This window comes from Anomaloglossus baeobatrachus, chromosome 3 (genome assembly GCF_048569485.1).
Source record: "Anomaloglossus baeobatrachus isolate aAnoBae1 chromosome 3, aAnoBae1.hap1, whole genome shotgun sequence".
NCBI classification, from domain to species: domain Eukaryota; kingdom Metazoa; phylum Chordata; class Amphibia; order Anura; family Aromobatidae; genus Anomaloglossus; species Anomaloglossus baeobatrachus.
In genome coordinates, this window is record NC_134355.1 from 25,607,802 (window position 1) to 25,635,705 (window position 27,904).

The 27,904-nt window shown below is 52.2% G+C and overlaps 1 protein-coding gene across 1 annotated transcript in view; it reads left to right on the forward strand.

The window, feature by feature from the left end:
- SDE2 (spliceosome associated SDE2) overlaps positions 1–14,460 on the forward strand; it is a 33,420-nt gene extending 18,960 nt beyond the window's left edge. Inside the window, exon 7 of the mRNA XM_075339068.1 lies at positions 14,128–14,460. Coding sequence (XP_075195183.1) covers positions 14,128–14,343 — 216 coding nt within the window. The 3' untranslated portion in view covers positions 14,344–14,460. The remainder of the gene's footprint in view (positions 1–14,127) is intronic.
- Positions 14,461–27,904: the final 13,444 nt, after the last annotated feature.

Consider the following 27,904-nt stretch of genomic DNA (forward strand, 5'->3'; position numbering starts at 1 on the left):
GCCGGGGACTTCCGCGCCGACCGCGCTTATACGGCGGCCGCGCTTATAACTTTAGTCCCCGGCTTTTGCGGCCTAGTCTCATTATTTTCCCGCCCCCAGGCCTGCCAGTCAGGGGAAGGGCGGGACGCTGTAAAGGACGTCAGCAACTGAGGCTGGAGCATGCTTTGCATACTCCACCCCCCTCACTGTGCACAGTGGGGCACCAGTTCCCGCACTTTCTAGGGCACGCCCACGGCTCCCTCCTCTCCTCAGGACGCCGGCAGCCATTCCTGTCAGCTCTGCTAACGCTGGAGAGGAGAGACAAGCTCAGGGAGACCCAGGCAGGATTTCTGGTGACCACACAACCGCATTGCGCGGGCGGTAAGCAGCACCTAGGTGCTGGCCCCACTGGTGCAGAAGTGTACTTATAGATTATATGATTATAGGCTATACTTTACACTGTATGGTGCACGGTTGTTTTTGGCTATATCCCCTCCTGTATTGCTCAGAGGAGACAACAGCATGTCGTCCACAAATAGCAAGGGTGCCAAAGCACAGACTTACTATGCTGCCTGTGCAGCATGTACGGCTATACTGCCGGCAGGTTCCACTGACCCTCATTGTGTGCAATGCTCGGCCCCTGTGGCACTTACTCAGCCGGAGCCTCTGCTAAGTGTGGCCCAGGGAGAACCACCTGTTAACACTGTCCAGGTGACAGGGACGGAGTTTGCAGTTTTTACTGAGAGACTTTCTGAGACTATGGCTATGATATTAGAAGCCTTGCAGTCCAGGCCGGCATCTCAAGCCAGGGACACTGTGTTATCATTGCTCCCTGGTCCCCCTCAGTTGGAACAACAATGTTCTCCCGGGGTGTCTCATAGATCCTAGGGTGAGGTCTCTGACATGGAACGCAGTCCCAGACCGACTAAGCGAGCTCGCTATGAAATCCCCTCGACATCATCACATTGTTCAGGGTCTCAGCGAGAGGACTCTCTGTATGATGAAGCGGAGCTAGCTGATCAGGATTCTGATCCTGAAGCCGCTCTCAACCTTGATACTCCTGATGGGGACGCCATAGTGAATGATCTTATTGCGTCCATCAATCAAATGTTGGATATTTCTCCCTCGGCTCCTCCAGTGGAGGAGTCAGCTTCTCAGCAGGAGAAATTCCGTTTCAGGTTTCCTAAGCGTACAACGAGTATGTTTCTGGACCACTCTGACTTCAGAGAGGCAGTCCAGAAACACCGAGCTTGTCCAGATAAGCGTTTTTCCAAGCGCCTTAAGGATACACGTTACCCTTTCCCCCCTGACGTGGTCAAGGGCTGGACTCAGTGTCCCAAGGTGGATCCTCCAATCCAGACTGGCGGCTAGATCCATAGTTGCAGTGGAAGATGGAGCTTCACTCAAGGATGCCACTGACAGACAGATGGAGCTCTGGTTGAAATCCATCTATGAAGCTATCGGCGCGTCTTTTGCTCCAGCATTCGCAGCCGTATGGGCACTCCAAGCTATCTCAGCTGGTCAGACGCAAATTGACGCACTCACACGTACGTCTGCGCCGCAGGTGGCGTCCATAACCTCTCAAACGTCGGCATTTGCGTCCTACGCTATTAATGCTGTCCTGGACTCTGCGAGCCGTACGGCGGTTGCAGTCGACAATTCGGTGGCAATACGCAGGGCCTTGTGGCTACGGGAATGGAAGGCAGATTCGGCTTCCAAAAAGTGCTTAACTGGTTTGCCATTTTCTGGCGACCGCTTGTTTGGTGAGAGATTGGATGAAATCATCAAACAATCCAAGGGAAAGGAAACATCCTTACCCCAGGCCAAACCAAAAACACCCCAACAGAGGAGGGGACAGTCGAGGTTTCGGTCCTTTCGGGGGGCGGGCAGGTCCCAATTCTCCTCGTCCAAAAGGCCTCAGAAGGATCAGAGGAACTCCGACGCATGGCGGTCCAAATCACGCCCTAAAAAGACCGCCGGAGGTGCCACTACTAAGGCGGCTTCCTCATGACTTACGGCCTCCTCACACCGCATCCTCGGTCGGTGGCAGGCTCTCCCGCTTTTGCGACACCTGGCTGCCACAAGTAAAAGACCGTTGGGTGAGAGACATTCTGTCTCACGGTTACAGGATAGAGTTCAGTTCTCGTCCTCCGACTCTATTCTTCAGAACATCTCCGCCTCCCGAGCGAGCCGAGGCTCTTCTGCAGGCGGTGGGCATTCTGAAGGCAGAAGGAGTGGTGGTCCCGGTTCCTCTTCAGCAACAGGGTCACGGTTTCTACTCCAACCTGTTTGTGGTTCCAAAGAAGGACGGGTCTTTCCGTCCTGTTTTGGATCTAAAACTGCTCAACAAACACGTAATGACCAGGCGGTTCCGGATGGAATCCCTCCGCTCCGTCATCGCCTCAATGTCCCAAGGAGATTTCCTAGCATCGATCGATATCAAAGATGCTTATCTCCACGTACCGATTGCTCCAGAGCATCAGCGCTTCCTGCGCTTCGCCATAGGAGACGAACACCTTCAGTTCGCGGCACTGCCGTTCGGCCTGGCGACAGCCCCAAGGGTTTTCACCAAGGTCATGGCTACAGTAGTTGCGGTCCTCCACTCTCGGGGTCACTCGGTGATACCTTACTTAGACGATCTGCTGGTCAAGGCACCCTCTCAAGAGGCATGCCAACACAGCCTCAACGTTACTCTGGAGACTCTCCAGAGTTTCGGGTGGATCATCAATTTTCCAAAGTCAAATCTGACACCGGTCCAATCGCTTACATATCTTGGCATGGAGTTTCATACTCTTCCAGCGATAGTGAAGCTTCCGATGGACAAACAGCGGTCACTACAGACAGGGGTACAATCACTCCTTCAAGGCCAGTCACACCCCTTGACGCACCTCATGCACTTCCTGGGGAAGATGGTGGCAGCAATGGAGGCAGTTCCTTTCGCGCAGTTTCACCTGCGTCCTCTTCAATGGGACATCCTACGCAAATGGGACAGGATGCCGACGTCCCTAGACAGGAACGTCTCCCTCTCTCAGGCAACCAAAGCTTCCCTTCGGTGGTGGCTTCTTCCCACCTCATTATCGAAGGGGAAATCCTTCCTACCCCCATCCTGGGCGGTGGTCACGACGGACGCGAGTCTGTCAGGGTGGGGAGCAGTCTTTCTCCACCACAGGGCTCAGGGTACGTGGACTCAGCAAGAGTCCTCACTTCAGATCAATGTTCTGGAGATCAGGGCAGTGTATCTTGCCCTAAAAGCGTTCCAGCAGTGGCTGGAAGGCAAGCAGATCCGAATTCAGTCGGACAACTCCACAGCGGAGGCTTACATCAACCACCAAGGGGGAACACGCAGTCGGCAAGCCTTCCAAGAAGTCCGGCGGATTTTGATGTGGGTGGAAGCCACGGCCTCCACCATCTCCGCAGTTCACATCCCGGGCGTAGAAAACTGGGAAGCAGACTTTCTCAGTCGCCAGGGCATGGACGCAGGGGAATGGTCCCTTCACCCGGACGTGTTTCAGGAGATCTGTTGCCGCTGGGGGATGCCGGACGTCGACCTAATGGCGTCACGGCACAACAACAAGGTCCCAACATTCATGGCTCGATCTCAAGATCACAGAGCTCTGGCGGCAGACGCCTTAGTTCAGGATTGGTCGCAGTTTCAGCTTCCTTATGTGTTTCCTCCTCTGGCACTGTTGCCCAGAGTGTTACGCAAGATCAGGGCCGACTGCCGCCGCGCCATCCTCGTCGCTCCAGACTGGCCGAGGAGGTCGTGGTACCCGGATCTGTGGCATCTCACGGTCGGCCAACCGTGGGCACTGCCAGACCGACCAGACTTGCTGTCTCAAGGGCCGTTTTTCCATCTGAATTCTGCGGCCCTCAACCTGACTGTGTGGCCATTGAGTCCTGGATCTTAGCGTCTTCAGGATTATCTCAAGAGGTCATTGCCACCATGAGACAGGCTAGGAAACCAACGTCCGCCAAGATCTACCACAGGACGTGGAAAATATTCCTGTCGTGGTGCTCTGCTCAGGGTTTCTCTCCCTGGCCATTTGCCTTGCCCACTTTTCTGTCCTTTCTTCAATCCGGATTGGAAAAGGGTTTGTCGCTAGGCTCCCTTAAGGGACAAGTCTCTGCGCTCTGTGTTTTTTCAGAAGCGCCTGGCCAGACTCCCACAGGTACGCACGTTCCTGCAAGGGGTTTGTCACATCGTCCCTCCTTACAAGCGTCCGTTAGAACCCTGGGATCTGAACAGGGTGCTGATGGTTCTTCAGAAACCACCGTTCGAGCCAATGAGGGATATTTCGCTCGCACGCCTTTCGCAGAAAGTGGTTTTTCTAGTAGCAGTCACTTCACTTCGGAGAGTGTCTGAGCTAGCAGCGTTGTCATGCAAAGCTCCTTTCCTGGTGTTTCACCAGGACAAGGTGGTTCTGCGTCCGGTTCCGGAATTCCTCCCTAAGGTGGTATCCCCCTTTCATCTCAATCAGGATATCTCCTTACCTTCTTTTTGCCCTCATCCAGTTCACCAGTGTGAAAAGGATTTGCACTTGTTAGATCTGGTGAGAGCACTCAGACTCTACATTTCTCGTACGGCGCCCCTGCGCCGCTCGGATGCACTCTTTGTCCTTGTCGCTGGCCAGCGTAAAGGGACACAAGCTTCCAAATCAACCCTGGCTCGGTGGATCAAGGAACCAATTCTCGAAGCTTATCGTTCCTCGGGGCTTCCGGTTCCCTCAGGGCTGAAGGCCCATTCTACCAGGGCCGTGGGAGCGTCCTGGGCCTTGCGACACCAGGCTACGGCTCAGCAGGTGTGTCAGGCAGCTACCTGGTCGAGCCTGCACACTTTCACGAAACACTATCAGGTGCATGCCTATGCTTCGGCAGATGCCAGCCTAGGTAGGCAAGTCCTTCAGGCGGCGGTTGCCCACCTGTAGGACGGAGCTGTTACGGCTCTATTATGAGGTATTATTTACCCACCCAGGGACTGCTTTTGGACGTCCCAATTGTCTGTGTCTCCCAATAGAGCGCCAAAGAAGAAGGGAATTTTGTTTACTTACCGTAAATTCCTTTTCTTCTAGCTCCAATTGGGAGACCCAGCACCCGCCCCTGTTTTTGTATACACATGTTGTTCACGTTGAATGGTTTCAGTTCTCCGATATTCCTTCGGATTGAATTTACTTTAAACCAGTTTATAATTTTTTCCTCCTTCCTGCTTTTGCACCAAAACTGAGGAGTCCGTGGCAGCACGGGGGGTGTATAGGCTGAAGGGGAGGGGCTTTACACTTTTAGTGTAATACTTTGTGTGGCCTCCGGAGGCATAGCTATACACCCCAATTGTCTGGGTCTCCCAATTGGAGCTAGAAGAAAAGGAATTTACGGTAAGTAAACAAAATTCCCTTCTTTTTCATCATACGAACACACAAAAAATAAAAGGCGATCAAGAAGTAATGTAATAAAAATAAATAAAATGGCAGAAAAGACTCCAAACCGTCCCACAAAATAAACAAGCTCTAATATGGCTCACTGCAGCCACAGATTTTGAGAGGTGCAGTTTCTACAGTGGGGTCACTATTGGGGGTTTTGTGCTGTTCTAGCACCTTTATTGGCTCCGCAAATGTTGACCAGAAACTATTCTAGCAAAATCTGTGCTCTAAAAGGAAAATGACTCCTTCCAGCTCAGCCCTGCCGTGTGGCCACATAGTGGTGTCTGATATAGGGCATCAGCGCGTTCTGGAAAATTGTACATTTACATTGTGTGGGGTCCATTTTCACTTTTAATCCTTGAGTTACTGACTGAGAAATTGCAGCTAATAATTAAAAATCCACTGAAATGTTAAAACTCAGTGAGGCCCCTGTGGGTCCACAATTCTCACTACACCCCTAAATGAATTCCTTATGCAGTGACGTTTCGAATACAGGTCACTTGTGGGGCTTCAGCTGATCTGGAACCTCAGGGGCTCAGATAATGAAGGCCACAATCTGTAACAAAATCTGTGTTCTAAATACTAAGTCTCCCTCCTTCCCATCTGATCCCCGCCGTGTGCTCAAATAGTCGTGTACAGCCACATGTGGGGTACTGCCACGTTCGGTAAAAATTATTTAACAAATTGTCCATTTTCTCCTGTTACCCTTTGTATTTAAAATTTTGGGGCTAAAGTAAAATTTTATTGGAAAAACTTTTTTTTGTTTTTTGTTTTCACGACCCAATCTAATAAAATTCTGTATAATTTGTGGCTTAAAAATACTCACCACACCAATAGATCAATTCATTACAGGGTTTAGTTTGCCCAATGGGGTCACATGTGGGTGTTTCTGCATTTTTTGCACCACAGGGGCTCTGCAAATGCAACACGTCCAAATTTAGGTTCCAAAAATCAAATAACGTTGGTTGCTTTCCTAGCCCCGCCATGCACCCAAACTTTAGATTTTGACCATGTATGGGGGAATCACTGTGTTCGGGAGAAATTGCTTAATAAATTATGGGGTCTGTTTTCTCCTATTATCTATTGTCAAAATTAAAGTTTTGTGCTAAAATAATATTTTAGCGGAAAAAACATAACTATAGTTTTCACATCTACATTGTTTGTGAAGCACCGATGGGTACAAAATGCTCAACACACCCCTAACGTAAAATCCTTAAGGGATCTAATTTCCAAAATAGGGTCACTTGTGGGGGTTTGTGATGTTTTGGTACCTTAGGGGCTCTGCAAATGTGACAAGATGCTCGCAATTTATTTCAGTCAAATTCGCTTTCCGAAATTTAAATATATTGCTCCTTCCTTTCTGAGTCCTCCCATTTGTCCAGACAGAACTTTTTTACTACATGTGGGGTATCCCTGCGTTCATGAGAAAGTGGGTATCAAACTGTGGGGTCCACTTTTTGGCATTACCTCTTGTAAAAGTGAGTAGTTTAATGGTAAAGCAACGTTTTTGTGAAAAAATGAAAATTTCAATATGACGACCTAATGCTATCAAATTTTGTGTAGTACCTGTGGGTTCAAAATGCTCACTAAACCCCTAGATAGAAGGCTTGAGGAGTCTAATGTCTAGGATGGGGTCACTTGTGGGGGTTTTCTGCAGTTTAAGTTACCTTAGGGGCCTGCAAGTACAACATGGTGCCCGCAGCCTATTTCAGCTTTTCCCAAAATTTAGATATTGCTCCTTCCGTTCTGAGCCCTCCCATTTGTCCAAACAGAGGTTTCTGACCACATATGGGGTATCTGCACACTCAGAAGAAACTGGGGAACAAACTGTGGGGTCCACATTGTTCTGCTGTTTCTTGTAAAAGTGAATAAATTGAGGCTAAAGCAACATTTGTAGGTAAAATATAATTATTTTTTTTTCTTTCCACTGTGCATAAATTCCTGTTTAGCATCCACAGGGTTAATAAACGTTTTGGAAGTGGTTTTGAGCAGTGGGAGGGGTGCAGTTTTTGTTTGTTTTTTTTTCTAGAATGGGGTCGCTTTTGGATATTTTCAGTCACCTAGGCTTTTCAAAGTCTCTTCAAATGTGATGTGGTCTCCAAAAAAAAAATGGTTTTGGGAAAAACGAGAAATTGCTGATGAACTTTGAACCCTTCTAACTACCTAACAAAATTGGTCTAGTGACTAACAGGTTAAACAAATTGATCAGAGACCACCACCGATCCTGAGAACAGGGGTCCTAAAGGCCCCTATGCTGACGTCTATCAGTCCAGAGGCGGCCACACATCGGCCTTCAGGAGTAAGGAGGGGCCTCCAGTACTGTTGTGGGGTGGAGTGTACCTTCAGGCTATATAGGTGATTGTTGCAGCAGCGGACCCCCAGGGTATGTGCACATGATGTCCTTTTTTCAATTAAAAAAAAAAAATATATATATATATATATGTGTATGTATATCATTATTATATATTTTATTATATATATGTACATTAATAATAGTACTAATAATATATATAATATATTATAATATAATATATTAATAATAAAATATATATTAATATAATATATATTAATAAAAATTATATATATATTTTATATTTTATATTTCTTTGTCGCTCCATTGGGAGACCCAGACAATTGGGTGTATAGCTTCTGCCTCCGGAGGCCACACAAAGTATTACACTTAAAAGTGTAAAGCCCCTCCCCTTCTGCCTATACACCCCCCGTGCCTCACGGGCTTCTCAGTTTTTATGCTTTGTGCGAAGGAAGCACACATGCACGCATAGCTCCACATCTTAGTCAGCAGCAGCTGCTGACTAGGTCGGATGGAAGAAAAGAGGGCCCATAACAGGGCCCCCAGCATGCTCCCTTCTCACCCCACTCTGGTCGGCGGTGCGGTTAAGGTTGAGGTACCCATTGCGGGTACACAGGCAGGAGCCACATGCTGTTTTCCTTCCCCATCCCTTAATGGGCTCTGGGTGAAGTGGGATCCTAATCGGCCTCCAGGCACTGAGGCCGTGCTCCCTCCGCAGCCCCTGAGGAATCTGCTGGACCGGAGCCGGGTATCGTCAGGGACAAGGCCCTGCTACTGTGAGGTACTCGGTGTCCCCCTGGGGGACCGCGCATGGAGCGCTTGTGCCCTACACGCCGCAGCGCTGCTGGGTGTGTTAGTGCGCCGGGGACTACCGCGCCGGCCGCTCTTATTTGCCGGCCGCGCTTATAACTTTAGTCCCCGGCTTTTGCGGCCTAGCATCGCATACTCCCGCCCCCAGGCCTGCCAGTCAGGGGAAGGGCGGGACGCTGCACAGAACGTCAGCGCTGAGGGCTGGAGCATACTGTGTATCCTCCTCCCCCCTCATTCAGCACAGTGGGGCATCAGATTCCCGCACTTTCTGGGGCACGCCCACGGCCCCCTCCTCTCCACAGAACGCCGACAGCCATTCCTGTCAGCACCTCTGACGCTGGAGAGGAGAGACAACACGGCTCTGGGAGGCCCAGGCAGGGAATCTGGTGATCACACAACCGCTTTGAGCGGTCGGTAAGCAGCACCTGGGTGCTGGCCCCACTGAGTGCCGAAGTGTACATATATATATATATATATATGCTTATATGCTATACATTTACACTGTACGGTCGCACTGTTGATTTTTGGCTATATACCCTCCTGGATTGTACTCAGAGGAGACAACAGCATGTCGTCCGCAAAAAGCAAGGGTGCCAAAGCACAGGCTTACTTTGCAACCTGTACCTCATGTGCGGCTATACTACCGGCAGGTTCCACTGACCCTCATTGTGTGCAATGCTCGGCCCCTGTGGCACTTACTCAGCCGGAGCCTCTGCTACTGGTGGCCCAAGTGGAACCACCTGCTACCACTGTCCAGGTGACAGGGACGGAGTTTGCAGTATTTGCTGACAAACTGTCTGAGAGTATGGATAAATGGTCTGCTAGGATACTAGAAGCCTTACAGTCCAGGCCGGTAAATCAGGTCCCGGGCACTGTTGTTTCATTGACCCCAGGCCCCCCTCAGTTAGAGCAGCAAAATGCTCCTGGGGTGACTTATAGGTCCCAAAATGAGGTCTCTGACACGGACCGCAGTCCCAGGCCGCCTAAGCGGGCTCGCTGGGAAAGTCCCTCGACTTCATCACACTGCTCAGGGTCTCAGCGAGAGGACTCTCTAGAGGATGAAGCGGAGGTAGCAGATCAGGATTCTGATCCTGAGGCCGCTCTCAACCTAGATACACCTGAAGGTGACGCCATAGTGAATGACCTTATAGCGACCATCAATCAGGTGTTGGAGCTTTCTCCCCCAGCGCCTCTAATTGAGGAGTCAGCTTCTCAGCAGGAGAAATTCCGTTTTAGGTTTCCTAAGCGTACAATGAGTACGTTTCTGGATCACTCCGACTTCAGAGAGGCAGTCCAGAAACACCGAGCTTGTCCAGATAAACGCTTTTCTAAGCGCCTTAAGGACACACGTTATCCCTTCCCCCCTGACGTGGTCAAGGGTTGGGCTCAGTGTCCCAAGGTGGATCCTCCAGTCTCCAGACTGGCGGCTAGATCCATAGTTGCAGTGGAAGATGGGGCTTCACTCAAAGATGCCACTGACAGACAGATGGAGCTCTGGTTGAAATCCATCTATGAGGCTATCGGCGCGTCCTTTGCTCCGGCATTCGCAGCCGTATGGGCCCTCCAAGCTATATCAGCTTGTCACTCGCAGATTAATGCAGTCACACGTGCCTCTGCTCCGCAGGTGGTGTCATTAACCACTCAGGCGTCGGCGTTTGCGTCCTACGCCATTAATGCTGTCCTGGACTCTACGAGCCGTACGGCGGTAGCATCCGCCAATTCGGTGGCAGTCCGCAGGGCCATGTGGCTACGTGAATGGAAGGCAGACTCTGCTTCCAAAAAGTTCTTAACCGGGTTGCCATTTTCTGGCGACCGCCTGTTTGGTGAGCGATTGGATGAAATCATTAAACAATCCAAGGGAAAGGATTCATCCTTACCCCAGCCCAAACCGAAGAGACCTCAACAACGGAAGGTACAATCGAGATTTCGGTCCTTTCGGCCCGCGGGCAGGTCTCAATTCTCATCGTCCAACAGGCCACAGAAGAGTCAGTCGAACTCCGATTCATGGCGGTCTAAGTCACGTCCTAAAAAGACCGCCGGAGGAACCGCTTCTAAAGCGGCCTCCTCATGACTTTCGGCCTCTTCACACCGCATCCTCGGTCGGTGGCAGGCTCTCCCGCTTTTGCGACGCCTGGCTGCCACATGTTCAAGACCGTTGGGTGAGAGACATTCTGTCTCACGGTTACAGGATAGAGTTCAGCTCTCGTCCTCCGACTCGTTTTTTCAGAACATCTCCGCCCCCCGAGCGAGCCGATGCTCTCCTTCAGGCGGTGTGCACTTTGAAGGCAGAAGGAGTGGTGATCCCTGTTCCTCTTCAGCAACAGGGTCACGGTTTTTACTCCAACTTGTTTGTGGTGCCAAAAAAGGACTGATCTTTCCGTCCTGTTCTGGACCTAAAACTGCTCAACAAACACGTGAAAACCAGGCGGTTCCGGATGGAATCGCTCCGCTCCGTCATCGCCTCAATGTCCCAAGGAGACTTCCTGGCATCAATCAACATCAAAGATGCTTATCTCCACGTACCGATTGCACCAGAGCATCAGTGCTTCCTGCGTTTCGCCATAGGGAACGAACACCTTCAGTTCGTGGCACTGCCTTTCGGCCTGGCGACAGCACCACGGGTCTTCACCAAGGTCATGGCTACAGTGGTAGCAGTCCTACACTCTCAGGGACACTCGGTGATCCCTTACTTAGACGATCTGCTTGTCAAGGCACCCTCTCGAGTGGCATGCCAACACAGCCTGAACATTGCTCTGGAGACTCTCCAGAGATTCGGGTGGATCATCAATTTCCCAAAGTCAAATCTGACACCGGCCCAATCACTGACATATCTCGGCATGGAGTTTCATACTCTCTCAGCGATAGTGAAGCTTCCGCTGGACAAACAGCGTTCACTACAGACAGGGGTGCAATCTCTCCTTCATGGCCAGTCACACCCCTTGAGGCGCCTCATGCACTTCCTAGGGAAGATGGTGGCAGCAATGGAGGCAGTTCCTTTTGCGCAGTTTCGTCTGCGTCCACTTCAATGGGACATTCTCCGAAAGTGGGACAGGAAGTCGACGTCCCTCGACAGGAACGTCTCCCTTTCTCAGGCAGCCAAAGCCTCCCTTCGGTGGTGGCTTCTTCCCACTTCATTGTCGAAGGGGAAATCCTTCCTACCCCCATCCTGGGCGGTGGTCACGACGGACGCGAGTCTGTCAGGTTGGGGAGCAGTCTTTCTCCACCACAGAGCTCAGGGTACCTGGACTCAGCCAGAGTCCTCCCTGCAGATCAATGTTCTGGAGATAAGGGCAGTATATCTTGCCCTAAAGGCGTTCCAGCCGTGGCTGAAAGGCAAACAGATCCGAATTCAGTCGGACAACTCCACAGCGGTGGCATACATCAACCACCAAGGCGGAACACGCAGTCGGCAAGCCTTCCAGGAGGTCCGACGGATTCTGCTGTGGGTGGAAGCCACAGCATCCACCATATCCGCAGTTCACATCCCGGGCGTAGAAAACTGGGAAGCAGACTTCCTCAGTCGCCAGGGCATGGACGCAGGGGAATGGTCCCTTCACCCGGACGTGTTTCAAGAGATCTGTTGCCGCTGGGGGATGCCGGACGTCGACCTAATGGCGTCCCGGCACAACAACAAGGTCCCGGCATTCATGGCACGGTCTCAAGATCACAGAGCTCTGGCGGCAGACGCATTAGTTCAGGATTGGTCGCAGTTTCAACTGCCTTATGTGTTTCCTCCTCTGGCACTGTTGCCCAGAGTGTTACGCAAGATCAGGTCCGACTGCCGCCGCGCCATCCTCGTCGCTCCAGACTGGCCGAGGAGGTCGTGGTACCCGGATCTGTGGCATCTCACGGTGGGTCAACCGTGGGCACTACCAGACCGACCAGACTTGCTGTCTCAAGGGCCGTTTTTCCATCTGAATTCTGCGGCCCTCAACCTGACTGTGTGGCCATTGAGTCCTGGGTCCTAGCGTCTTCAGGGTTGTCTCAAGAGGTCATTGCCACTATGAGACAGGCTAGGAAACCAACGTCCGCCAAGATCTACCACAGGACGTGGAGAATATTCTTATCCTGGTGCTCTGATCAGGGTTTTACTCCCTGGCCATTTGCCTTACCTACTTTTCTTTCCTTCCTTCAATCCGGATTGGAAAAAGGTTTGTCGCTTGGCTCCCTTAAGGGACAAGTCTCAGCGCTCTCTGTGTTTTTTCAGAAGCGCCTAGCCAGACTTCCAAAGGTACGCACGTTCCTGCAGGGGGTTTGTCACATCGTCCCTCCTTACAAGCGTCCGTTAGAACCCTGGGATCTGAACAGGGTGCTGATGGTTCTTCAGAAACCACCCTTCGAGCCAATGAAGGATATTTCTCTTTCACGCCTTTCGCAGAAAGTTGTCTTCCTAGTAGCAGTCACATCGCTTCGGAGAGTGTCTGAGCTAGCAGCGCTGTCATGCAAAGCTCCTTTCCTGGTGTTTCACCAGGACAAGGTGGTTCTGCGGCCCGTTCCGGAATTTCTCCCTAAGGTGGTATCACCCTTTCATCTCAATCAGGATATCTCCTTACCTTCTCTTTGTCCACATCCAGTTCACCAATGTGAAAAGGATTTGCACTTGTTGGATCTGGTGAGAGCACTCAGACTCTACATTTCTCGTACGGCGCCCCTGCGCCGCTCGGATGCACTCTTTGTCCTTGTCGCTGGCCAGCGTAAGGGGTCACAGGCTTCCAAATCAACCCTGGCTCGGTGGATCAAGGAACCAATTCTCGAAGCCTACCGTTCTTCTGGGCTTCCGGTTCCATCAGGGCTGAAGGCCCATTCTACCAGAGCCGTGGGTGCGTCCTGGGCTTTACGGCACCAGGCTACGGCTCAGCAGGTGTGTCAGGCGGCTACCTGGTCGAGCCTGCACACTTTCACGAAACACTATCAGGTGCATGCCTATGCTTCGGCAGATGCCAGCCTAAGTAGGCGAGTCCTTCAGGCGGCGGTTGCCCACCTGTAGGAAAGGGCCGTTTTTACGGCTCTATTAAGAGGTATTATTTTACCCACCCAGGGACTGCTTTTGGACGTCCCAATTGTCTGGGTCTCCCAATGGAGCGACAAAGAAGAAGGGAATTTTGTTACTTACCGTAAATTCCTTTTCTTCTAGCTCCAATTGGGAGACCCAGCACCCGCCCCTGTTCCCTTCGGGCTGTTGTTCTTTGTGTACACATGTTGTTCATGTCTAATGGTTTCAGTTCTCCGAAATTTCTTCGGACTGAATTTACTTTAAACCAATTTATAAGTTTCCTCCTTCCTGCTTTTGCACCAAAACTGAGGAGCCCGTGGGAGCACGGGGGGTGTATAGGCAGAAGGGGAGGGGTTTACACTTTTAAGTGTAATACTTTGTGTGGCCTCCGGAGGCAGAAGCTATACACCCAATTATCTGGGTCTCCCAATTGGAGCTAGAAGAAAAGGAATTTACGGTAAGTAACAAAATTCCCTTCTTTATATTTTTTTTTTTTTATTTTATTTTTGACCCCACCACAGTTTGATGGCAGGTCTTTAGGCTCACATCATGGCTATCCTCTAAAATAAGTTCCTGTGTGCCGTCATTGAGGACTATTCTTTCTCTTTTCTTGCTGGCAGGTTACCGTGCCCTTCGACCTCCTTGCAATCGCCTCGCCGTCAGAGCTGGAAGTGCTGGGACTGGAAAAGTTGAAGGTGGAACTCGTGGCGCTCGGCCTGAAATGCGGGGGAACCCTGCAGGAGCGCGCGGCCAGACTCTTCTCAGTGCGTGGACTCTCCAGAGAACAGATAGACCATTCACTGTTTGCCAAACCAAGCAAAGCTAAGAAGAAATAAATACTTCCCACAGTATCAGACCTGGACATTACCGCAAGTGTTCATGCAGCCGGGGGCAAAAAATAAGCCAAACGCAACGTTTCATGTGTTAATTTTTATTAAAGTTTCTATATTTTACATTATAAATCTCCTTATTCTGTGACATAATCACTTACAGGAGGAGGTGAGCTGTGACATCACGTATTGTGAATGGTGGATCCTGTGTTATGTTCTGTACATAGAGGGGTCATCAGTCATTGTACAGGAGGAGGTGAGCTGTGATATCTCTTATTGTATGAATGGTGGCTTCTGTTATCTACTGTATAGGGAGGTGTTGTCAGTAATTTTCGAGGAAGAGGTGAGCTGTGATATCGCCTATTGTGATTAGTGCATCCTATGCTCTTTACTGTATATAGAGGTGTTATCAGTCATTCATTGTATAGGAGAAGGAGGTGAGCTGTGACATCACTTATGTTGAATGGTATATCCTGTGTTATCAGCTGTATATAGAGGTGATATTAGTGGTTGTACAAGAGGAGGTGAGCTGTGATACCACATTGTGAATGATGGATCCTCTTATCTACTGTATATTGAGGTGTTATCAGTCATGGTACAGGTGGATAGGAGTTGTGATATCGCCTATGTTGAGCCTGTTATCTACTGTATATAGCGGTGTTATCACAATAGGTAATATCACAGCTCACCTCCTGTACCATCACCATTTGTGACTGATAACACCGCTATATACAGTAGATAACACAAGATCTACCATTCAACATAGGTGATATCACAGCTCACCTCCTCCCCTGTACAATGACTGAACACCTCTATATACAGTAGAAAACACAGAACCTACCATTCATTGTACAGGAAGGAGGGGAGCTGTGACATCACTTATTGTGAATGGTGGATTCTGTGTTATCTAATGTATATAGAGGAGTTATCAGTCATCCTACAAGAGGAGGAGGAGGTGAACTGTGACCTCACCTATTATGATCAGCCTATCCTGTGCTATCCTTGATTTATATTCCTGTCTTTCATAATGTGACTGCTGAAAAGTCATCTGCACAGAACAAGAAGCAGAGTGCAGGATAAGGTCCAGTGTAAAAATGACGAATTGTTTTGTTTTTCTTTTTTAATAAAAATGCTAACTCCGTTGTTTTCCACCAGGTGGCGCTATAGGTGGTTTCATTGCATAGCGCAAGGCTACTTTACGATACCTAGACACCACTTCTATGCCTATAGCTGCCGCCGTTCTCAAGTTAATGGCGGTGTACAGGATATGGGTGGACACACTGTATAACAGGTATGCCTGGATGCAGCATATTACTGCCAGTATGACACTGCCTACACCTCATATAGCCAAATCCTTGGTTCTCTTTAAACAATAGTTGGTTATCTGATGACACTTTTCTTTTAAATGTCCTGTTTTGAGAAATCAAATCAGATATGTCAAATACACTTTACAGGGGCGGTTCTACCTATAAATATTCTTTTATTATTTTCTATGATCAGGGAGAACATAACTTTTAGTACAATCATAAGAGGCTTTTTGTACTTACAGTAAAATCCCTTCCTCGTAGCCTTTGTTGGTGGGGGACACAGGAACCACGGGTGAACTCTGCTGCCACCAGGAGGCCGATACTAAAAAGTACAACTTGAGGAAAATAGTCGGCTTCTTCTTAGCAGGCTACAACAGCCTACTGACATCCAAGCTATTCCCCTAGTGAAAAATGCCGTAAAGGAGAGGGTGGAAAAAAGATGGAGTGCTGTGTCCCCCCACGGAAGACTACGAGAAGAAGATTTTATGGTACTTCAATAAAACCTGTTTTGTTGGTCGCTTCATTTGAGGACACAAGAAACCATCGAATGTCCTAAAGCAGTTCCTAGAGTGGGAAATATATATAAATGTGTAAGGTAAATCTTTCAATTACTCAACTGAGCGACTGCCTTGTAGCACCTTTTCCTCGGACTTATGTTCACCAAGGTGAAAGTGTGAAAAGCGTACCAAGCAGCATCCTTAGAAAGCTGCAAGGTTGATTCTTGATGGTGAAGAGGTGGAATGAGCATTGACCACCATCCTTCGCCTAAGCTTTCAGGATGGAGAACGAATCCATTGGGCGATGGACGCTTTCAAGGCAGGAAGACCTCGGTGAGATTCTTCTGTGAGGCAAATGGAATCTGAAAGAAGTTGTCACCTTCAGGTAGTGACGCACCTCTCAGATCATATCCAAATAGTGTAAAGATTTCTCCGTAGGATTTGAAGAAAGGCATAGGGAAGAAAGAACAATCTTTAAAGGGGTTATCCGGCTTCTTTGACATTTTTTTTTTTTTATTTCCCTATTGGGCTACATTGGGGCAGGTAAGTAGATAGAGACCACTTACCTGCCCTGCTGTCAGCCCCTCTCCCCTGGCTCAGAGCGGTCATGTGACCGCTCCTGCCGCGATTTTGCTGCTTCCGGTCATTGCACGTCTACATGGGCAGGGCCATGTTGACATGCAAATGTGGAACAGCATGTCGCCTCCCTGCTGGGTGTCTACAGTGCGAGGAGTCACCGCCCCCTTCCCTGCACCCTCCCACACATTCCCCCCGCACCTCCAGTAACCTCCCCCTGCACTGCTGTGGGGTCCGTGACCTGGGGGTGGGGCCTGGCGGCAGCTGCCGTGGTGTCAGCGCCAGTACCGGGCCCCCTGCCCAGGATCGCACATTCAAATGTACCGGCATCACAGATCACCGATGCCGGTACATTTGAAAGTGCTGATGAGAAGCAGCGCAGCTTCTCATCACTGTCCCTCCCGCTGTCTGTGCTCTCTTCAGCACAGCGGTGACGTCACTACTATGCTGAAGAGATCACAGACAGCGCACGAATGTGCAGAAGCGGCGGGGACCGAGGACAGGTGAGTATGTACTCCACATGTGTTCCCTATGGGGATGGGGGGGGTTGCAGAGCCATATGTGTGCGTGTGCAGAGCCATGTGTGTGCGTGTACGGTGCAGAGCCATGTGTGTGCGTGTGCAGAGCCATATGTGTGCGTGTACGGTGCAGAGCCATGTGTGTGCGTGTGCGGTACAGAGCCATATGTGTGCGTGTGCGGTACAGAGCCATATGTGTGCGTGTACGGTGCAGAGCCAAGTGTGTGCGTGTGCAGAGCCATATGTGTGCATGTAGTGTGCAGAGCCATGTGTGTGCGTGTACGGTGCAGAGCCATATGTGTGCGGTGCAGAGCCATATGTGTGCGTTTGCAGAGCCATGTGTGTGCGTGTGCAGAGCCATATGTGTGCGTGTGCGGTACAGAGCCATATGTGTGCGTGTGCAGAGCCATATGTGTGCGTGTGCGGTACAGAGCCATGTGTGTGCGTGTACGGTGCAGAGCCATGTGTGTGCGTGTACGGTGCAGAGCCATGTGTGTGCGTGTACGGTGCAGAGCCATGTGTGTGCGTGTACGGTGCAGAGCCATGTGTGTGCGTGTGCGGTGCAGAGCCATATGTGTGCGTGTGCAGAGCCATGTGTGTGCGTGTACGGTACAGAGCCGTGCGTGTGCGGTACAGAGCCATATGTGTGCGGTACAGAGCCAAGTGTGTGCGTGTGCAGAGCCATATGTGTGCGTGTGCAGAGCCATGTGTGTGCGTGTACGGTGCAGAGCCATGTGTGCGCGTGTGCGGTGCAGAGCCATGTGTGTGCGTGTACGGTGCAGAGCCATGTGTGTGCGTGTGCGGTGCAGAGCCATGTGTGCGTGTGCAGAGCCATGTGTGTGCGTGTACGGTGCAGAGCCATGTGTGTGCGTGTACGGTGCAGAGCCATGTGTGTGCGTGTGCAGAGCCATGTGTGTGCGTGTGCAGAGCCATGTGTGTGCGTGTGCAGAGCCATGTGTGTGCGTGTGCAGAGCCATGTGTGTGCGTGTGCAGAGCCATGTGTGTGTGTGTGTACGGTGCAGAGCCATGTGTGTGCGTGTACGGTGCAGAGCCATGTGTGTGCGTGTACGGTGCAGAGCCCGATGTGGGGCTGTGATTTGCAATGCTGTAGTGATACCAGGTCAGGTGCTGGGGAAGAATACTGACAGGGAATGTGTGTGCAGGGGGCGGGCAGGGGGCGAGGCTGGACACTAGGGTGGGTGGTGCCAGCTGTGACTGAGGTTTTGCACAGGAAGTGGTCAGTTTGCTAGAGCTGAATGTAAACAAGAAGCTGCAGAGAATAAAGGGATAATTCAAGAGGAACAAAAGTTAGAAAACAAAAAATAACAATGTAGGTGTGATTTATGACAATATAGCACAGATAAACTCAAAAATTTTTGTTAAGCTAATGTCGGACAACTCCTTTAAGGTAGAAGAAATCACCTTGGGAAGAAACGAAGGGGCCAGACGCAACTCCACCATGTCAAGGTGAAAGATAAGAAAATGAGAGCAGCAGGATAGAGCCACCAATTCAGACTCACGTGATGGCAATTAGGAACGCCATCTTCCAGGAAAGCCAAAGCAGGGAAATCCTGTGAATTGGTACGAAGCATTAGGTTAAGATTCAAGGGAGGCCAATAAGAAGGAACGGAGTGGGCCACAGCCTGAAAAGTCCTGACTTAAGGCTGTAGTAGGTGGCCGAGCCTCGGGAAATTCTGTGAATTGGTTTGAAGCACTAGGTTAAGATTCAACGGAAGTCGGTAAGGAGGAACAGAGTGGGCCACAGCCTGAAGAAAAGTCCTGACTTGAGGATGTAGTAGGTGGCCGAGCCCCAGTAAATTAAATAATGGTTTTGTCTTGTATGTTATGTTTGTGTTATAAAACAATGTAAACTTATGTATAAATGATATGTAATAGTTAGATTAGAATGTATTTTATGATAAATGTTGTCATCTAGCGGCTATTGTAGGTAATGCAATCGCAAGATACAACGTAGGGTTGTAGCTATGATTCTAGAAAAGATGGGGTCAACGATGGTGAAAGGAGTGGAAAGAGTAACAGAGGCGGCCATCTTAGGGTGGAGAGGCAGTGTGGGTAGGAACAACAGAGGACGTGGGCCAAGGTGTGATGGCTGGTCCTGGAACCTAAGGCCACCTCTAGAGGTCCGGAGCCTAAGACTCACCCCGGCAGGCTTGGTAAGCCTGTCTGGGGGAAAAATGGAGAAGGATTGGTAAGAGGGACAAGGAGATAGTCCATGGTACTCCAGGACCATGTAAGAATAGTGAGGGAAGATGACGGAGAATAATCAGGCAGTGGTTGCTATACCCATATTGGGAAGCTTATTTGAAGAGTAAAAGGATGTATGTTGCCATGTCTGTCATAGAGGTTTAAAGAACAAGTATGGTTAAGAAATCCCTGGTGTGGCGTGGTTCCTTTACAGCTGTCTCTGCATCTGAGCACAGGAAGGCAGATGGAGTCCCAGGAAAGCAAGTGAGTGGCAAGCACCCCACACATAGGGATCCGTAAGAATAGGAGCGTAGCGACCGAGCAGCCCGGTGCTGCCTTCCTACAAGGCCTTGAAGGCAGGTTTTTCTGGAGGAGTAAGGACAGGGCCATGACCTGGCTGTCTAATGAGCTGAGGGCTAAGCCAAACTCAAGACCAAACTGCAGGAAAGTAAAAAGGGAAGGAAGGGGGGGGGGAAAAACATAGGTGAGGGCTCATGAAATTCGTACCAGCAGAAGTCGTCCTTCCAGGCACAATGGTGTATACAGGGCTGTATTTTGCCTTCGTGCTGCCCTAGGCACTTTAAGTGGTCGCACCCCTTAGTGACAACGTAAAACTGAGTTTTCGCACTCGACATCTGTTTAAGGCAGATCTACTTTGTAAAACACTTTAAAAAGTATAAATGAGAAACAAAGGGCACTAACCCCCCCCCCCCAATGGGGATCACCACAGGCACATCAAAACATAGCATGAGTATAAAATATTCCCACCACACCGTCCCCACTTATATACTGTGACTGTCACACTGCCCCTAATAAACTACACACTGCCCTCCCTTATAAATTATACCCACCACACCTTCCTCAATTATGAAATATGATCTGCACATTGACCTCACATCATGCTGCCCCCTCCTCACAATGTCCCATGCATGCTGCCCCCTCCTCACAATGTCCCATGCATGCTTCCCCCTCCTCACAGTGTCCCATGCATGCTGCCCCCGCCTCACTATGTCCCATGCATGCTGCCCCCGCCTCACAATGTCCCATGCATGCTGCCCCCTCCTCACAATGTCCCATGCATGCTGCCCCCTCCTCACAATGTCCCATGCATGCTGCCCCCTCCTCACAATGTCCCATGCATGCTGCCCCCTCCTCACAATGTCCCATGCATGCTGCCCCCGCCTCACAATGCCCCATGCATGCTGCTCCCTCCTCACAATGCCCCATGCATGCTGCCCCCGCCTCACAATGTCCCATGCATGCTGCCCCCTCCTCAAAATGTCCCATGCATGCTTCCCCCTCCTCACAATGTCCCATGCATGCTGCCCCCTCCTCACAATGTCCCATGCATGCTGCCCCCGCCTCACAATGCCCCATGCATGCTGCTCCCTCCTCACAATGCCCCATGCATGCTGCCCCCTCCTCACAATGTCCCATGCATGCTGCCCCCTCATCACAGGGTCCCATGCATGCTGCTCCCTCCTCACAGTGTCCCATGCATGCTGCCCCCTCCTCACAATGTCCCATGCATGCTGCCCCCTCCTCACAATGTCCCATGCATGCTGCCCCCGCCTCACAATGTCCCATGCATGCTGCCCCTCCTCACAATGTCCCATGCATGCTGCCCCTCCTCACAATGTCCCATGCATGCTGCCCCCTCATCACAATGTCCCATGCATGCTGCCCCCTCATCACAATGTCCCATGAATGCTGCCCCCTCCTCACAGTGTCCCATGCATGCTGATCCCTCCTCAGTGTCCCATGCATGCTGATCCCTCCTCAGTGTCCCATGCATGCTGCTCCATCTTCACAGTGTCCCATGCATGCTGATCCCTCCTCAGTGTCCCATGCATGCTGATCCCTCCTCAGTGTCCCATGCATGCTGCTCCATCCTCACAGTGTCCCATGCATGCTGCTCCCTCCTCACAATGTCCCATGCATGCTGCCCCCTCCTCACAATGTCCCATGCATGCTGCCCCCTCCTCACAATGTCCCATGCATGCTGCCCCCGCCTCACAATGTCCCATGCATGCTGCCCCTCCTCACAATGTCCCATGCATGCTGCCCCTCCTCACAATGTCTCATGCATGCTGCCCCCTCATCACAATGTCCCATGCATGCTGCCCCCTCATCACAATGTCCCATGAATGCTGCCCCCTCCTCACAGTGTCCCATGCATGCTGATCCCTCCTCAGTGTCCCATGCATGCTGATCCCTCCTCAGTGTCCCATGCATGCTGCTCCATCTTCACAGTGTCCCATGCATGCTGATCCCTCCTCAGTGTCCCATGCATGCTGATCCCTCCTCAGTGTCCCATGCATGCTGCTCCATCCTCACAGTGTCCCATGCATGCTGCTCCCTCCTCACAATGTCCCATGCATGCTGCTCCCTCCTCATAGGGTCCCATGCATGCTGCTCCCTCCTCACAGGGTCCCATGCATGCTGCTCCCTCCTCACAGGGTCCCATGCATGCTGTTCCCTCCTCACAATGCCCCATGCATGCTGCCCCCTCATCACAATGTCCCATGCATGCTGCCCCCTCCTCAGTGTCCCATGCATGCTGCCCCCTCCTCACAGTGTCCCATGCATGCTGCCCCCCTCCTCACAGTGTCCCATGCATGCTGCCCCCCTCCTCACAGTGTCCCATGCATGCTGCCCCCCTCCTCACAGTTTCCCATGCATGCTGCCCCCTCCTCACAGTGTCCCATGCATGCTGCTCCATGCTCACAGTGTCCAATGCATGCTGCTCCATGCTCACAGTGTCCCATGCATACTGCTCCATCCTCACAGTGTCCCATGCATGCTGCTCCATCCTCACAGTGTCCCATGCATGCTGCTCCATCCTCACAGTGTCCCATGCATGCTGCCCCCTTCTCACAGTGTCCCATGCATGCTGCTCCATCCTCACAGTGTCCCATGCATGCTGATCCCTCCTCACAGTGTCCCATGCATGCTGCTCCATCTTCACAGTGTCCCATGCATGCTGATCCCTCCTCAGTGTCCCATGCATGCTGCTCCATCTTCACAGTGTCCCATGCATGCTGCTCCATCCTCACAGTGTCCCATGCATGCTGCTCCCTCCTCACAGTGTCCCATGCATGCTGCCCCCTCCTCACAGTGTCCCATGCATGCTGCTCCATGCTCACAGTGTCCAATGCATGCTGCTCCATGCTCACAGTGTCCCATGCATACTGCTCCATCCTCACAGTGTCCCATGCATGCTGCTCCATCCTCACAGTGTCCCATGCATGCTGCTCCATCCTCACAGTGTCCCATGCATGCTGCCCCCTCCTCACAGTGTCCCATGCATGCTGCTCCATCCTCACAGTGTCCCATGCATGCTGATCCCTCCTCACAGTGTCCCATGCATGCTGCTCCATCTTCACAGTGTCCCATGCATGCTGCCCCCTCCTCACAGTGTCCCATGCATGCTGCCCCCTCCTCACAGTGTCCCATGCATGCTGCCCCCTCCTCACAGTGTCCCATGCATGCTGATCCCTCCTCAGTGTCCCATGCATGCTGCTCCATCTTCACAGTGTCCCATGCATGCTGCTCCATCCTCACAGTGTCCCATGCATGCTGCTCCCTCCTCACAGGGTCCCATGCATGCTGCTCCCTCCTCACAGGGTCCCATGCATGCTGCTCCCTCCTCACAGGGTCCCATGCATGCTGCTCCCTCCTCACAGGGTCCCATGCATGCTGCTCCCTCCTCACAGGGTCCCATGCATGCTGCTCCCTCCTCACAGGGTCCCATGCATGCTGCTCCCTCCTCACAGGGTCCCATGCATGCTGCTCCCTCCTCACAGGGTCCCATGCATGCTGCTCCCTCCTCACAGGGTCCCATGCATGCTGCTCCCTCCTCACAGGGTCCCATGCATGCTGCTCCCTCCTCACAGGGTCCCATGCATGCTGCTCCATCCTCACAGTGTCCCATGCATGCTGCCCCTCTCCATGAGCTCCTAATGCTGCCTTACTCTTTTCCATAATGACACCTCCATGCTGCCCCATTCATCATACTAAGACCACCACACTAACGCTTATGCTGAGACCCCCCCCACACACACACACACACACACACTACCCCACTCTTGATATTGACTCCCCTACATTGCTCCACTCCATACTGAGCCCACACATGCTGCCCCCTCTCATTCTGAGTCCTTACACTCCCCCCATCGATTTTGTCATTGCACTATCCCTCAACCCTTGTCCTCTGTCTCTAGCATTAGCCCCTCTCTCCCATTCCCCCAGCAGCAGCCTCTCTCCCCCACCTTCAGCATCAGCCTCTCTCTCCCCCAGCCTCCCCCAGCATCAGCCTCTCTCTCCCGCAGCCTCCCCCAGCATCATCCTCTCTCTCCCCCAGCCTCAGCCTCTCTCTCCCCCAGCCTCAGCCTCTCTCTCCCCCAGCCTCAGCCTCTCTCTCCCCCAGCCTCCCCCAGCCTCAGCCTCTCTCTCCCCCAGCCTCCCCCAGCCTCAGCCTCTCTCTCCCCCAGCCTCAGCCTCTCTCTCCCCCAGCCTCAGCCTCTCTCTCCCCCAGCCTCAGCCTCTCTCCCCCCAGCCTCCCCCAGCCTCAGCCTCTCTCCCCCCAGCCTCCCCCAGCCTCAGCCTCTCTCCCCCCAGCCTCCCCCAGCCTCTCTCTCCCCCAGCCTCTCTCTCCCCCAGCCTCCCCCAGCCTCTCTCTCCCCCAGCCTCCCCCAGCCTCAGCCTCTCTCTCCCCCATCCTCCCCCAGCCTCAGCCTCTCTCCCCCCCAGCCTCAGCCTCTCTCTCCCCCCAGCCTCCCCCCCAGCCTCAGCCTCTCTCTCCCCCCAGCCTCCCCCCCAGCCTCAGCCTCTCTCTCCCCCCAGCCTCCCCCCCAGCCTCTCTCTCCCCCCAGCCTCTCCCCCAGCCTCTCTCTCCCCCCAGCCTCCCCCCCAGCCTCTCTCTCCCCCCAGCCTCTCTCTCCCCCCAGCCTCCCCCCCAGCCTCTCTCTCCCCCCAGCCTCCCCCCCAGCCTCTCTCTCCCCCCAGCCTCTCTCTCCCCCCAGCCTCCCCCCCAGCCTCTCTCTCCCCCCAGCCTCCCCCCCAGCCTCCCCCCCAGCCTCTCTCTCCCCCCAGCCTCCCCCCCAGCCTCTCTCTCCCCCCAGCCTCTCTCTCCCCCCAGCCTCCCCCCCAGCCTCTCTCTCCCCCCAGCCTCTCTCTCCCCCAGCCTCTCTCTCCCCCCAGCCTCCCCCCCAGCCTCTCTCTCCCCCCAGCCTCTCCCCCAGCCTCTCTCTCCCCCCAGCCTCCCCCCAGCCTCTCTCTCCCCCCAGCCTCCCCCCCAGCCTCAGCCTCTCTCTCCCCCCAGCCTCCCCCCAGCCTCAGCCTCTCTCCCCCCAGCCTCAGCCTCTCTCTCCCCCCAGCCTCCCCCCCAGCCTCAGCCTCTCTCTCCCCCCAGCCTCCCCCCCAGCCTCAGCCTCTCTCTTTTCCCAGCCTCCCCCCAGCCTCTCTCTTTTCCCAGCCTCCCCCCAGCCTCTCTCTTTTCCCAGCCTCCCCCCAGCCTCTCTTTTCCCAGCCTCCCCCCAGCCTCTCTTTTCCCAGCCTCCCCCCAGCCTGTCTTTTCCCAGCCTCCCCCCAGCCTGTCTTTTCCCAGCCTCCCCCCAGCCTCTCTCTCTTCCCAGCCTCCCCCCCAGCCTCAGCCTCTCTCTTCCCAGCCTCCCCCCAGCCTCTCTCTTTTCCCAGCCTCCCCCCCAGCCTCTCTCTTTTCCCAGCCTCTCTCTTTTCCCAGCCTCCCCCCAGCCAAAAAGAGGCATCGCAACGATCATCAACTAACCTGTAAGGTGCCCATACATTCTAGGCTCTGCCTTACGCATACCTGCTCCGGTGCCTGCTGCCCTGCTCTGCTATTATCCTCTGCCGGCTGGCTCCAGCTCCAGTCGCGTCCTCCTCCGCGGCGTGTGATGTCTGCAGAATTGGACGCTGCAGCATGGGGCAGTGAGCTGATTGGCGCGCCCGCGCGCCTCTGACCCGGAAGTGCAGACGATGGAACTTCCGGGGTTAATCAGCTCACTATGCCTGGCGCCCTCCGTGTATTTAAAGAGACAGAAGTGCGCCTTTTCTCTCCCTCTCAAACCCCCCCCCCCCTCCCCCCCGAGAACACAGCGAAGTGCAACGGAGGGAGGGGCGGGGGGGCGGGGATGTATAAAAAAAAAAAAAAAATTATATATTTTTTTTTTTTTTTTTTTTTTTTTTTTGCTGCCAGAAAGTGCCGCCCCCCCCGCAACGTGCCGCCCTAGGCACGGGACCACGGGTGCCTAGTGGCAAATACGGCCCTGGGTGTATACGAGACGAGGAAGAGAGGAACTTGGAAAAGTAGGTCTGTTTGGTCTGGAAGTGTCCATGGAATGTTTGCGAGGAGGTTGACCACTAACGAGTAAAATTATCTGGGCTAATTTGGGCCCACAGGGATGATGGGGATACCTACTGTGCGATCCAGAGAGAGGACAGACTGATCCCAATGGGAAAGCAGAACCATCTCAAGAGGCCTGGGTGGAGCACAGCAAATGAGGTTACCTCAATGGCCGCCACCATGTTGCCAAGGATGCTCATGCAGAAAGGGAGATGGGTGGCTGAGAGTTTGAATGCCGGTTTGCAAGTTCGACATCTTGTCCTCTTGACGGAAAACTTTCCCTTGGACTTTGCTGAACAGCATTCCCAGGTAAATGATGCATGCAGCTAGGATTAGAGATGACTTTTATTGATTTGAAGATCCATTCTAAGCAGGACAACGTGTCGGTGATCTGCAAATTCTGTAGGTTCTCAAAGAGGAGCTCTTTGACAATGATTTTGACCAGGTAGGGAATGACCACTACTCCCCAAGATACACAAAAGAACTATGAAGGCAGCTATAACCTTTTGTGAACATCCGGGAAGCCGTGGCCAGTCCGAAGGGGATGGCCCCAAACTGAAATGGGGAGGAGTCCTTTGCAGCAAAACTGGGAAACTTTTGATGCATTTGGGAATGTGGAGATAGGCATCCTGAATGTCCACTGAGGAAAGACATTTTTTCAGGTTCCATGAAGACAATGGCCAAACACAGGGACTCCCATCTTGAGTTGGTGAAGCTGGACACCCTTCTTCAGCAAAATGTAGTCCAAAATGTAACAAATTCAAGTGTCCTTCACAAAAAAAGGTTGATTGAAAAAAAACTTTGAACCGTTCTGGAGTAGGAACTGGACAAAGACGCCTGATGGAGAAGCAAGGATATCTAACTTGTATCCAGAGGAGATGGTCTCTCTGACTAGGTGTCATTGACTGCGGGGAGCCACACATCCCTGAACGGGAATAGACAGTCCCCCCCCCACCCTTTTAGAGGGATCCTGTATTATGGTGCCCCATCATGTGTAGAGGAACTTGTTGCTTCTGGTCCGTGAAGACTTGGAAGGCTGGTCGTGTGGACACCAGGAAGGAGTCAGTATGAAAGATGGTATTTTCTTTTCTTGAGGGACCAGAAACTTCACCTCCCTCTTGACTACCCTGTTTTCCTCCTCCCCTTTTTTCTGGACTCTTCTGTCTTCCTCCTCTTTCTCCAGACTGCTCTGTTTTCATCCTCCCCATTTACCGACTCCTTTGTCTTCCTCCTCCCTTCCTCTTCCCTACCTCCAGACTTCTCTATTCTCTTACCTCCAGACTGTTCTGTACTCCACTCTCACTACCTTTTCCAGACTCCTCCTTCCTCCCTGAATAATCTTTTCTCCTCCTGTCTCATTCCTTTATCCTCCTCCCTCCAGACTCATCACTCCTTTATTTCTTCCATCCAGACTCCTCTTTTTTCCTCCTCCCTTTTTTCCAGACTTTTCTGCCTTCCCCCTCTTTCTCCAGACTTCTATGTTCCTCATCTCTTTCTACAGAATCCTCCTTCTTTATCCTCCCTTTCTACTGACTCCTCTCTCTTCCTTCTCCCTCCCTCTTCCCTACCTCCAGTCTTCTCTGTTCTCTTCCTCCAGACTCTTCTGTTCTCCTCTCACTCCCTTTTCCAGACTCATTTCTCCTCCTCCTTCCTCCCTCAATATTCTTCTCTCCTCCTGTCTCACTCCTTTTTCCAGACTCATCTGTCCTCCTCCTCACTCCCGACTCCTTTGTCTTCCTCCTTCCTCCCTCTAGACTCCTCACTCATCTTATTCCATCCCTCCAGATATCTCTGTCCACCTCCATTCAGACTCTTCTGTCCTCCTCTCTCACTACCTTTTCAAGACTCCTCCTTCCTCCTTGCATAGTCTTCTCTTCTCCTATCCCACTCCTTTCTCCAGGTTCTTTTGTCTTCCTCTTCCCGCCCTCTGCTGTCGCGCCCAGAGTTATGGGGTACTTGGTCTCTGGCAGTGTATAACTAGGGAATGTCACTTTGGTGGCTGTTGCCCGGTTCCGTGCCCTGGGCCCTTTTTGTAAACGGGATATATTTACATGGGGTTAGATTAGTGTTTACACGTGACACCACTTGCGGTGTTGCGGC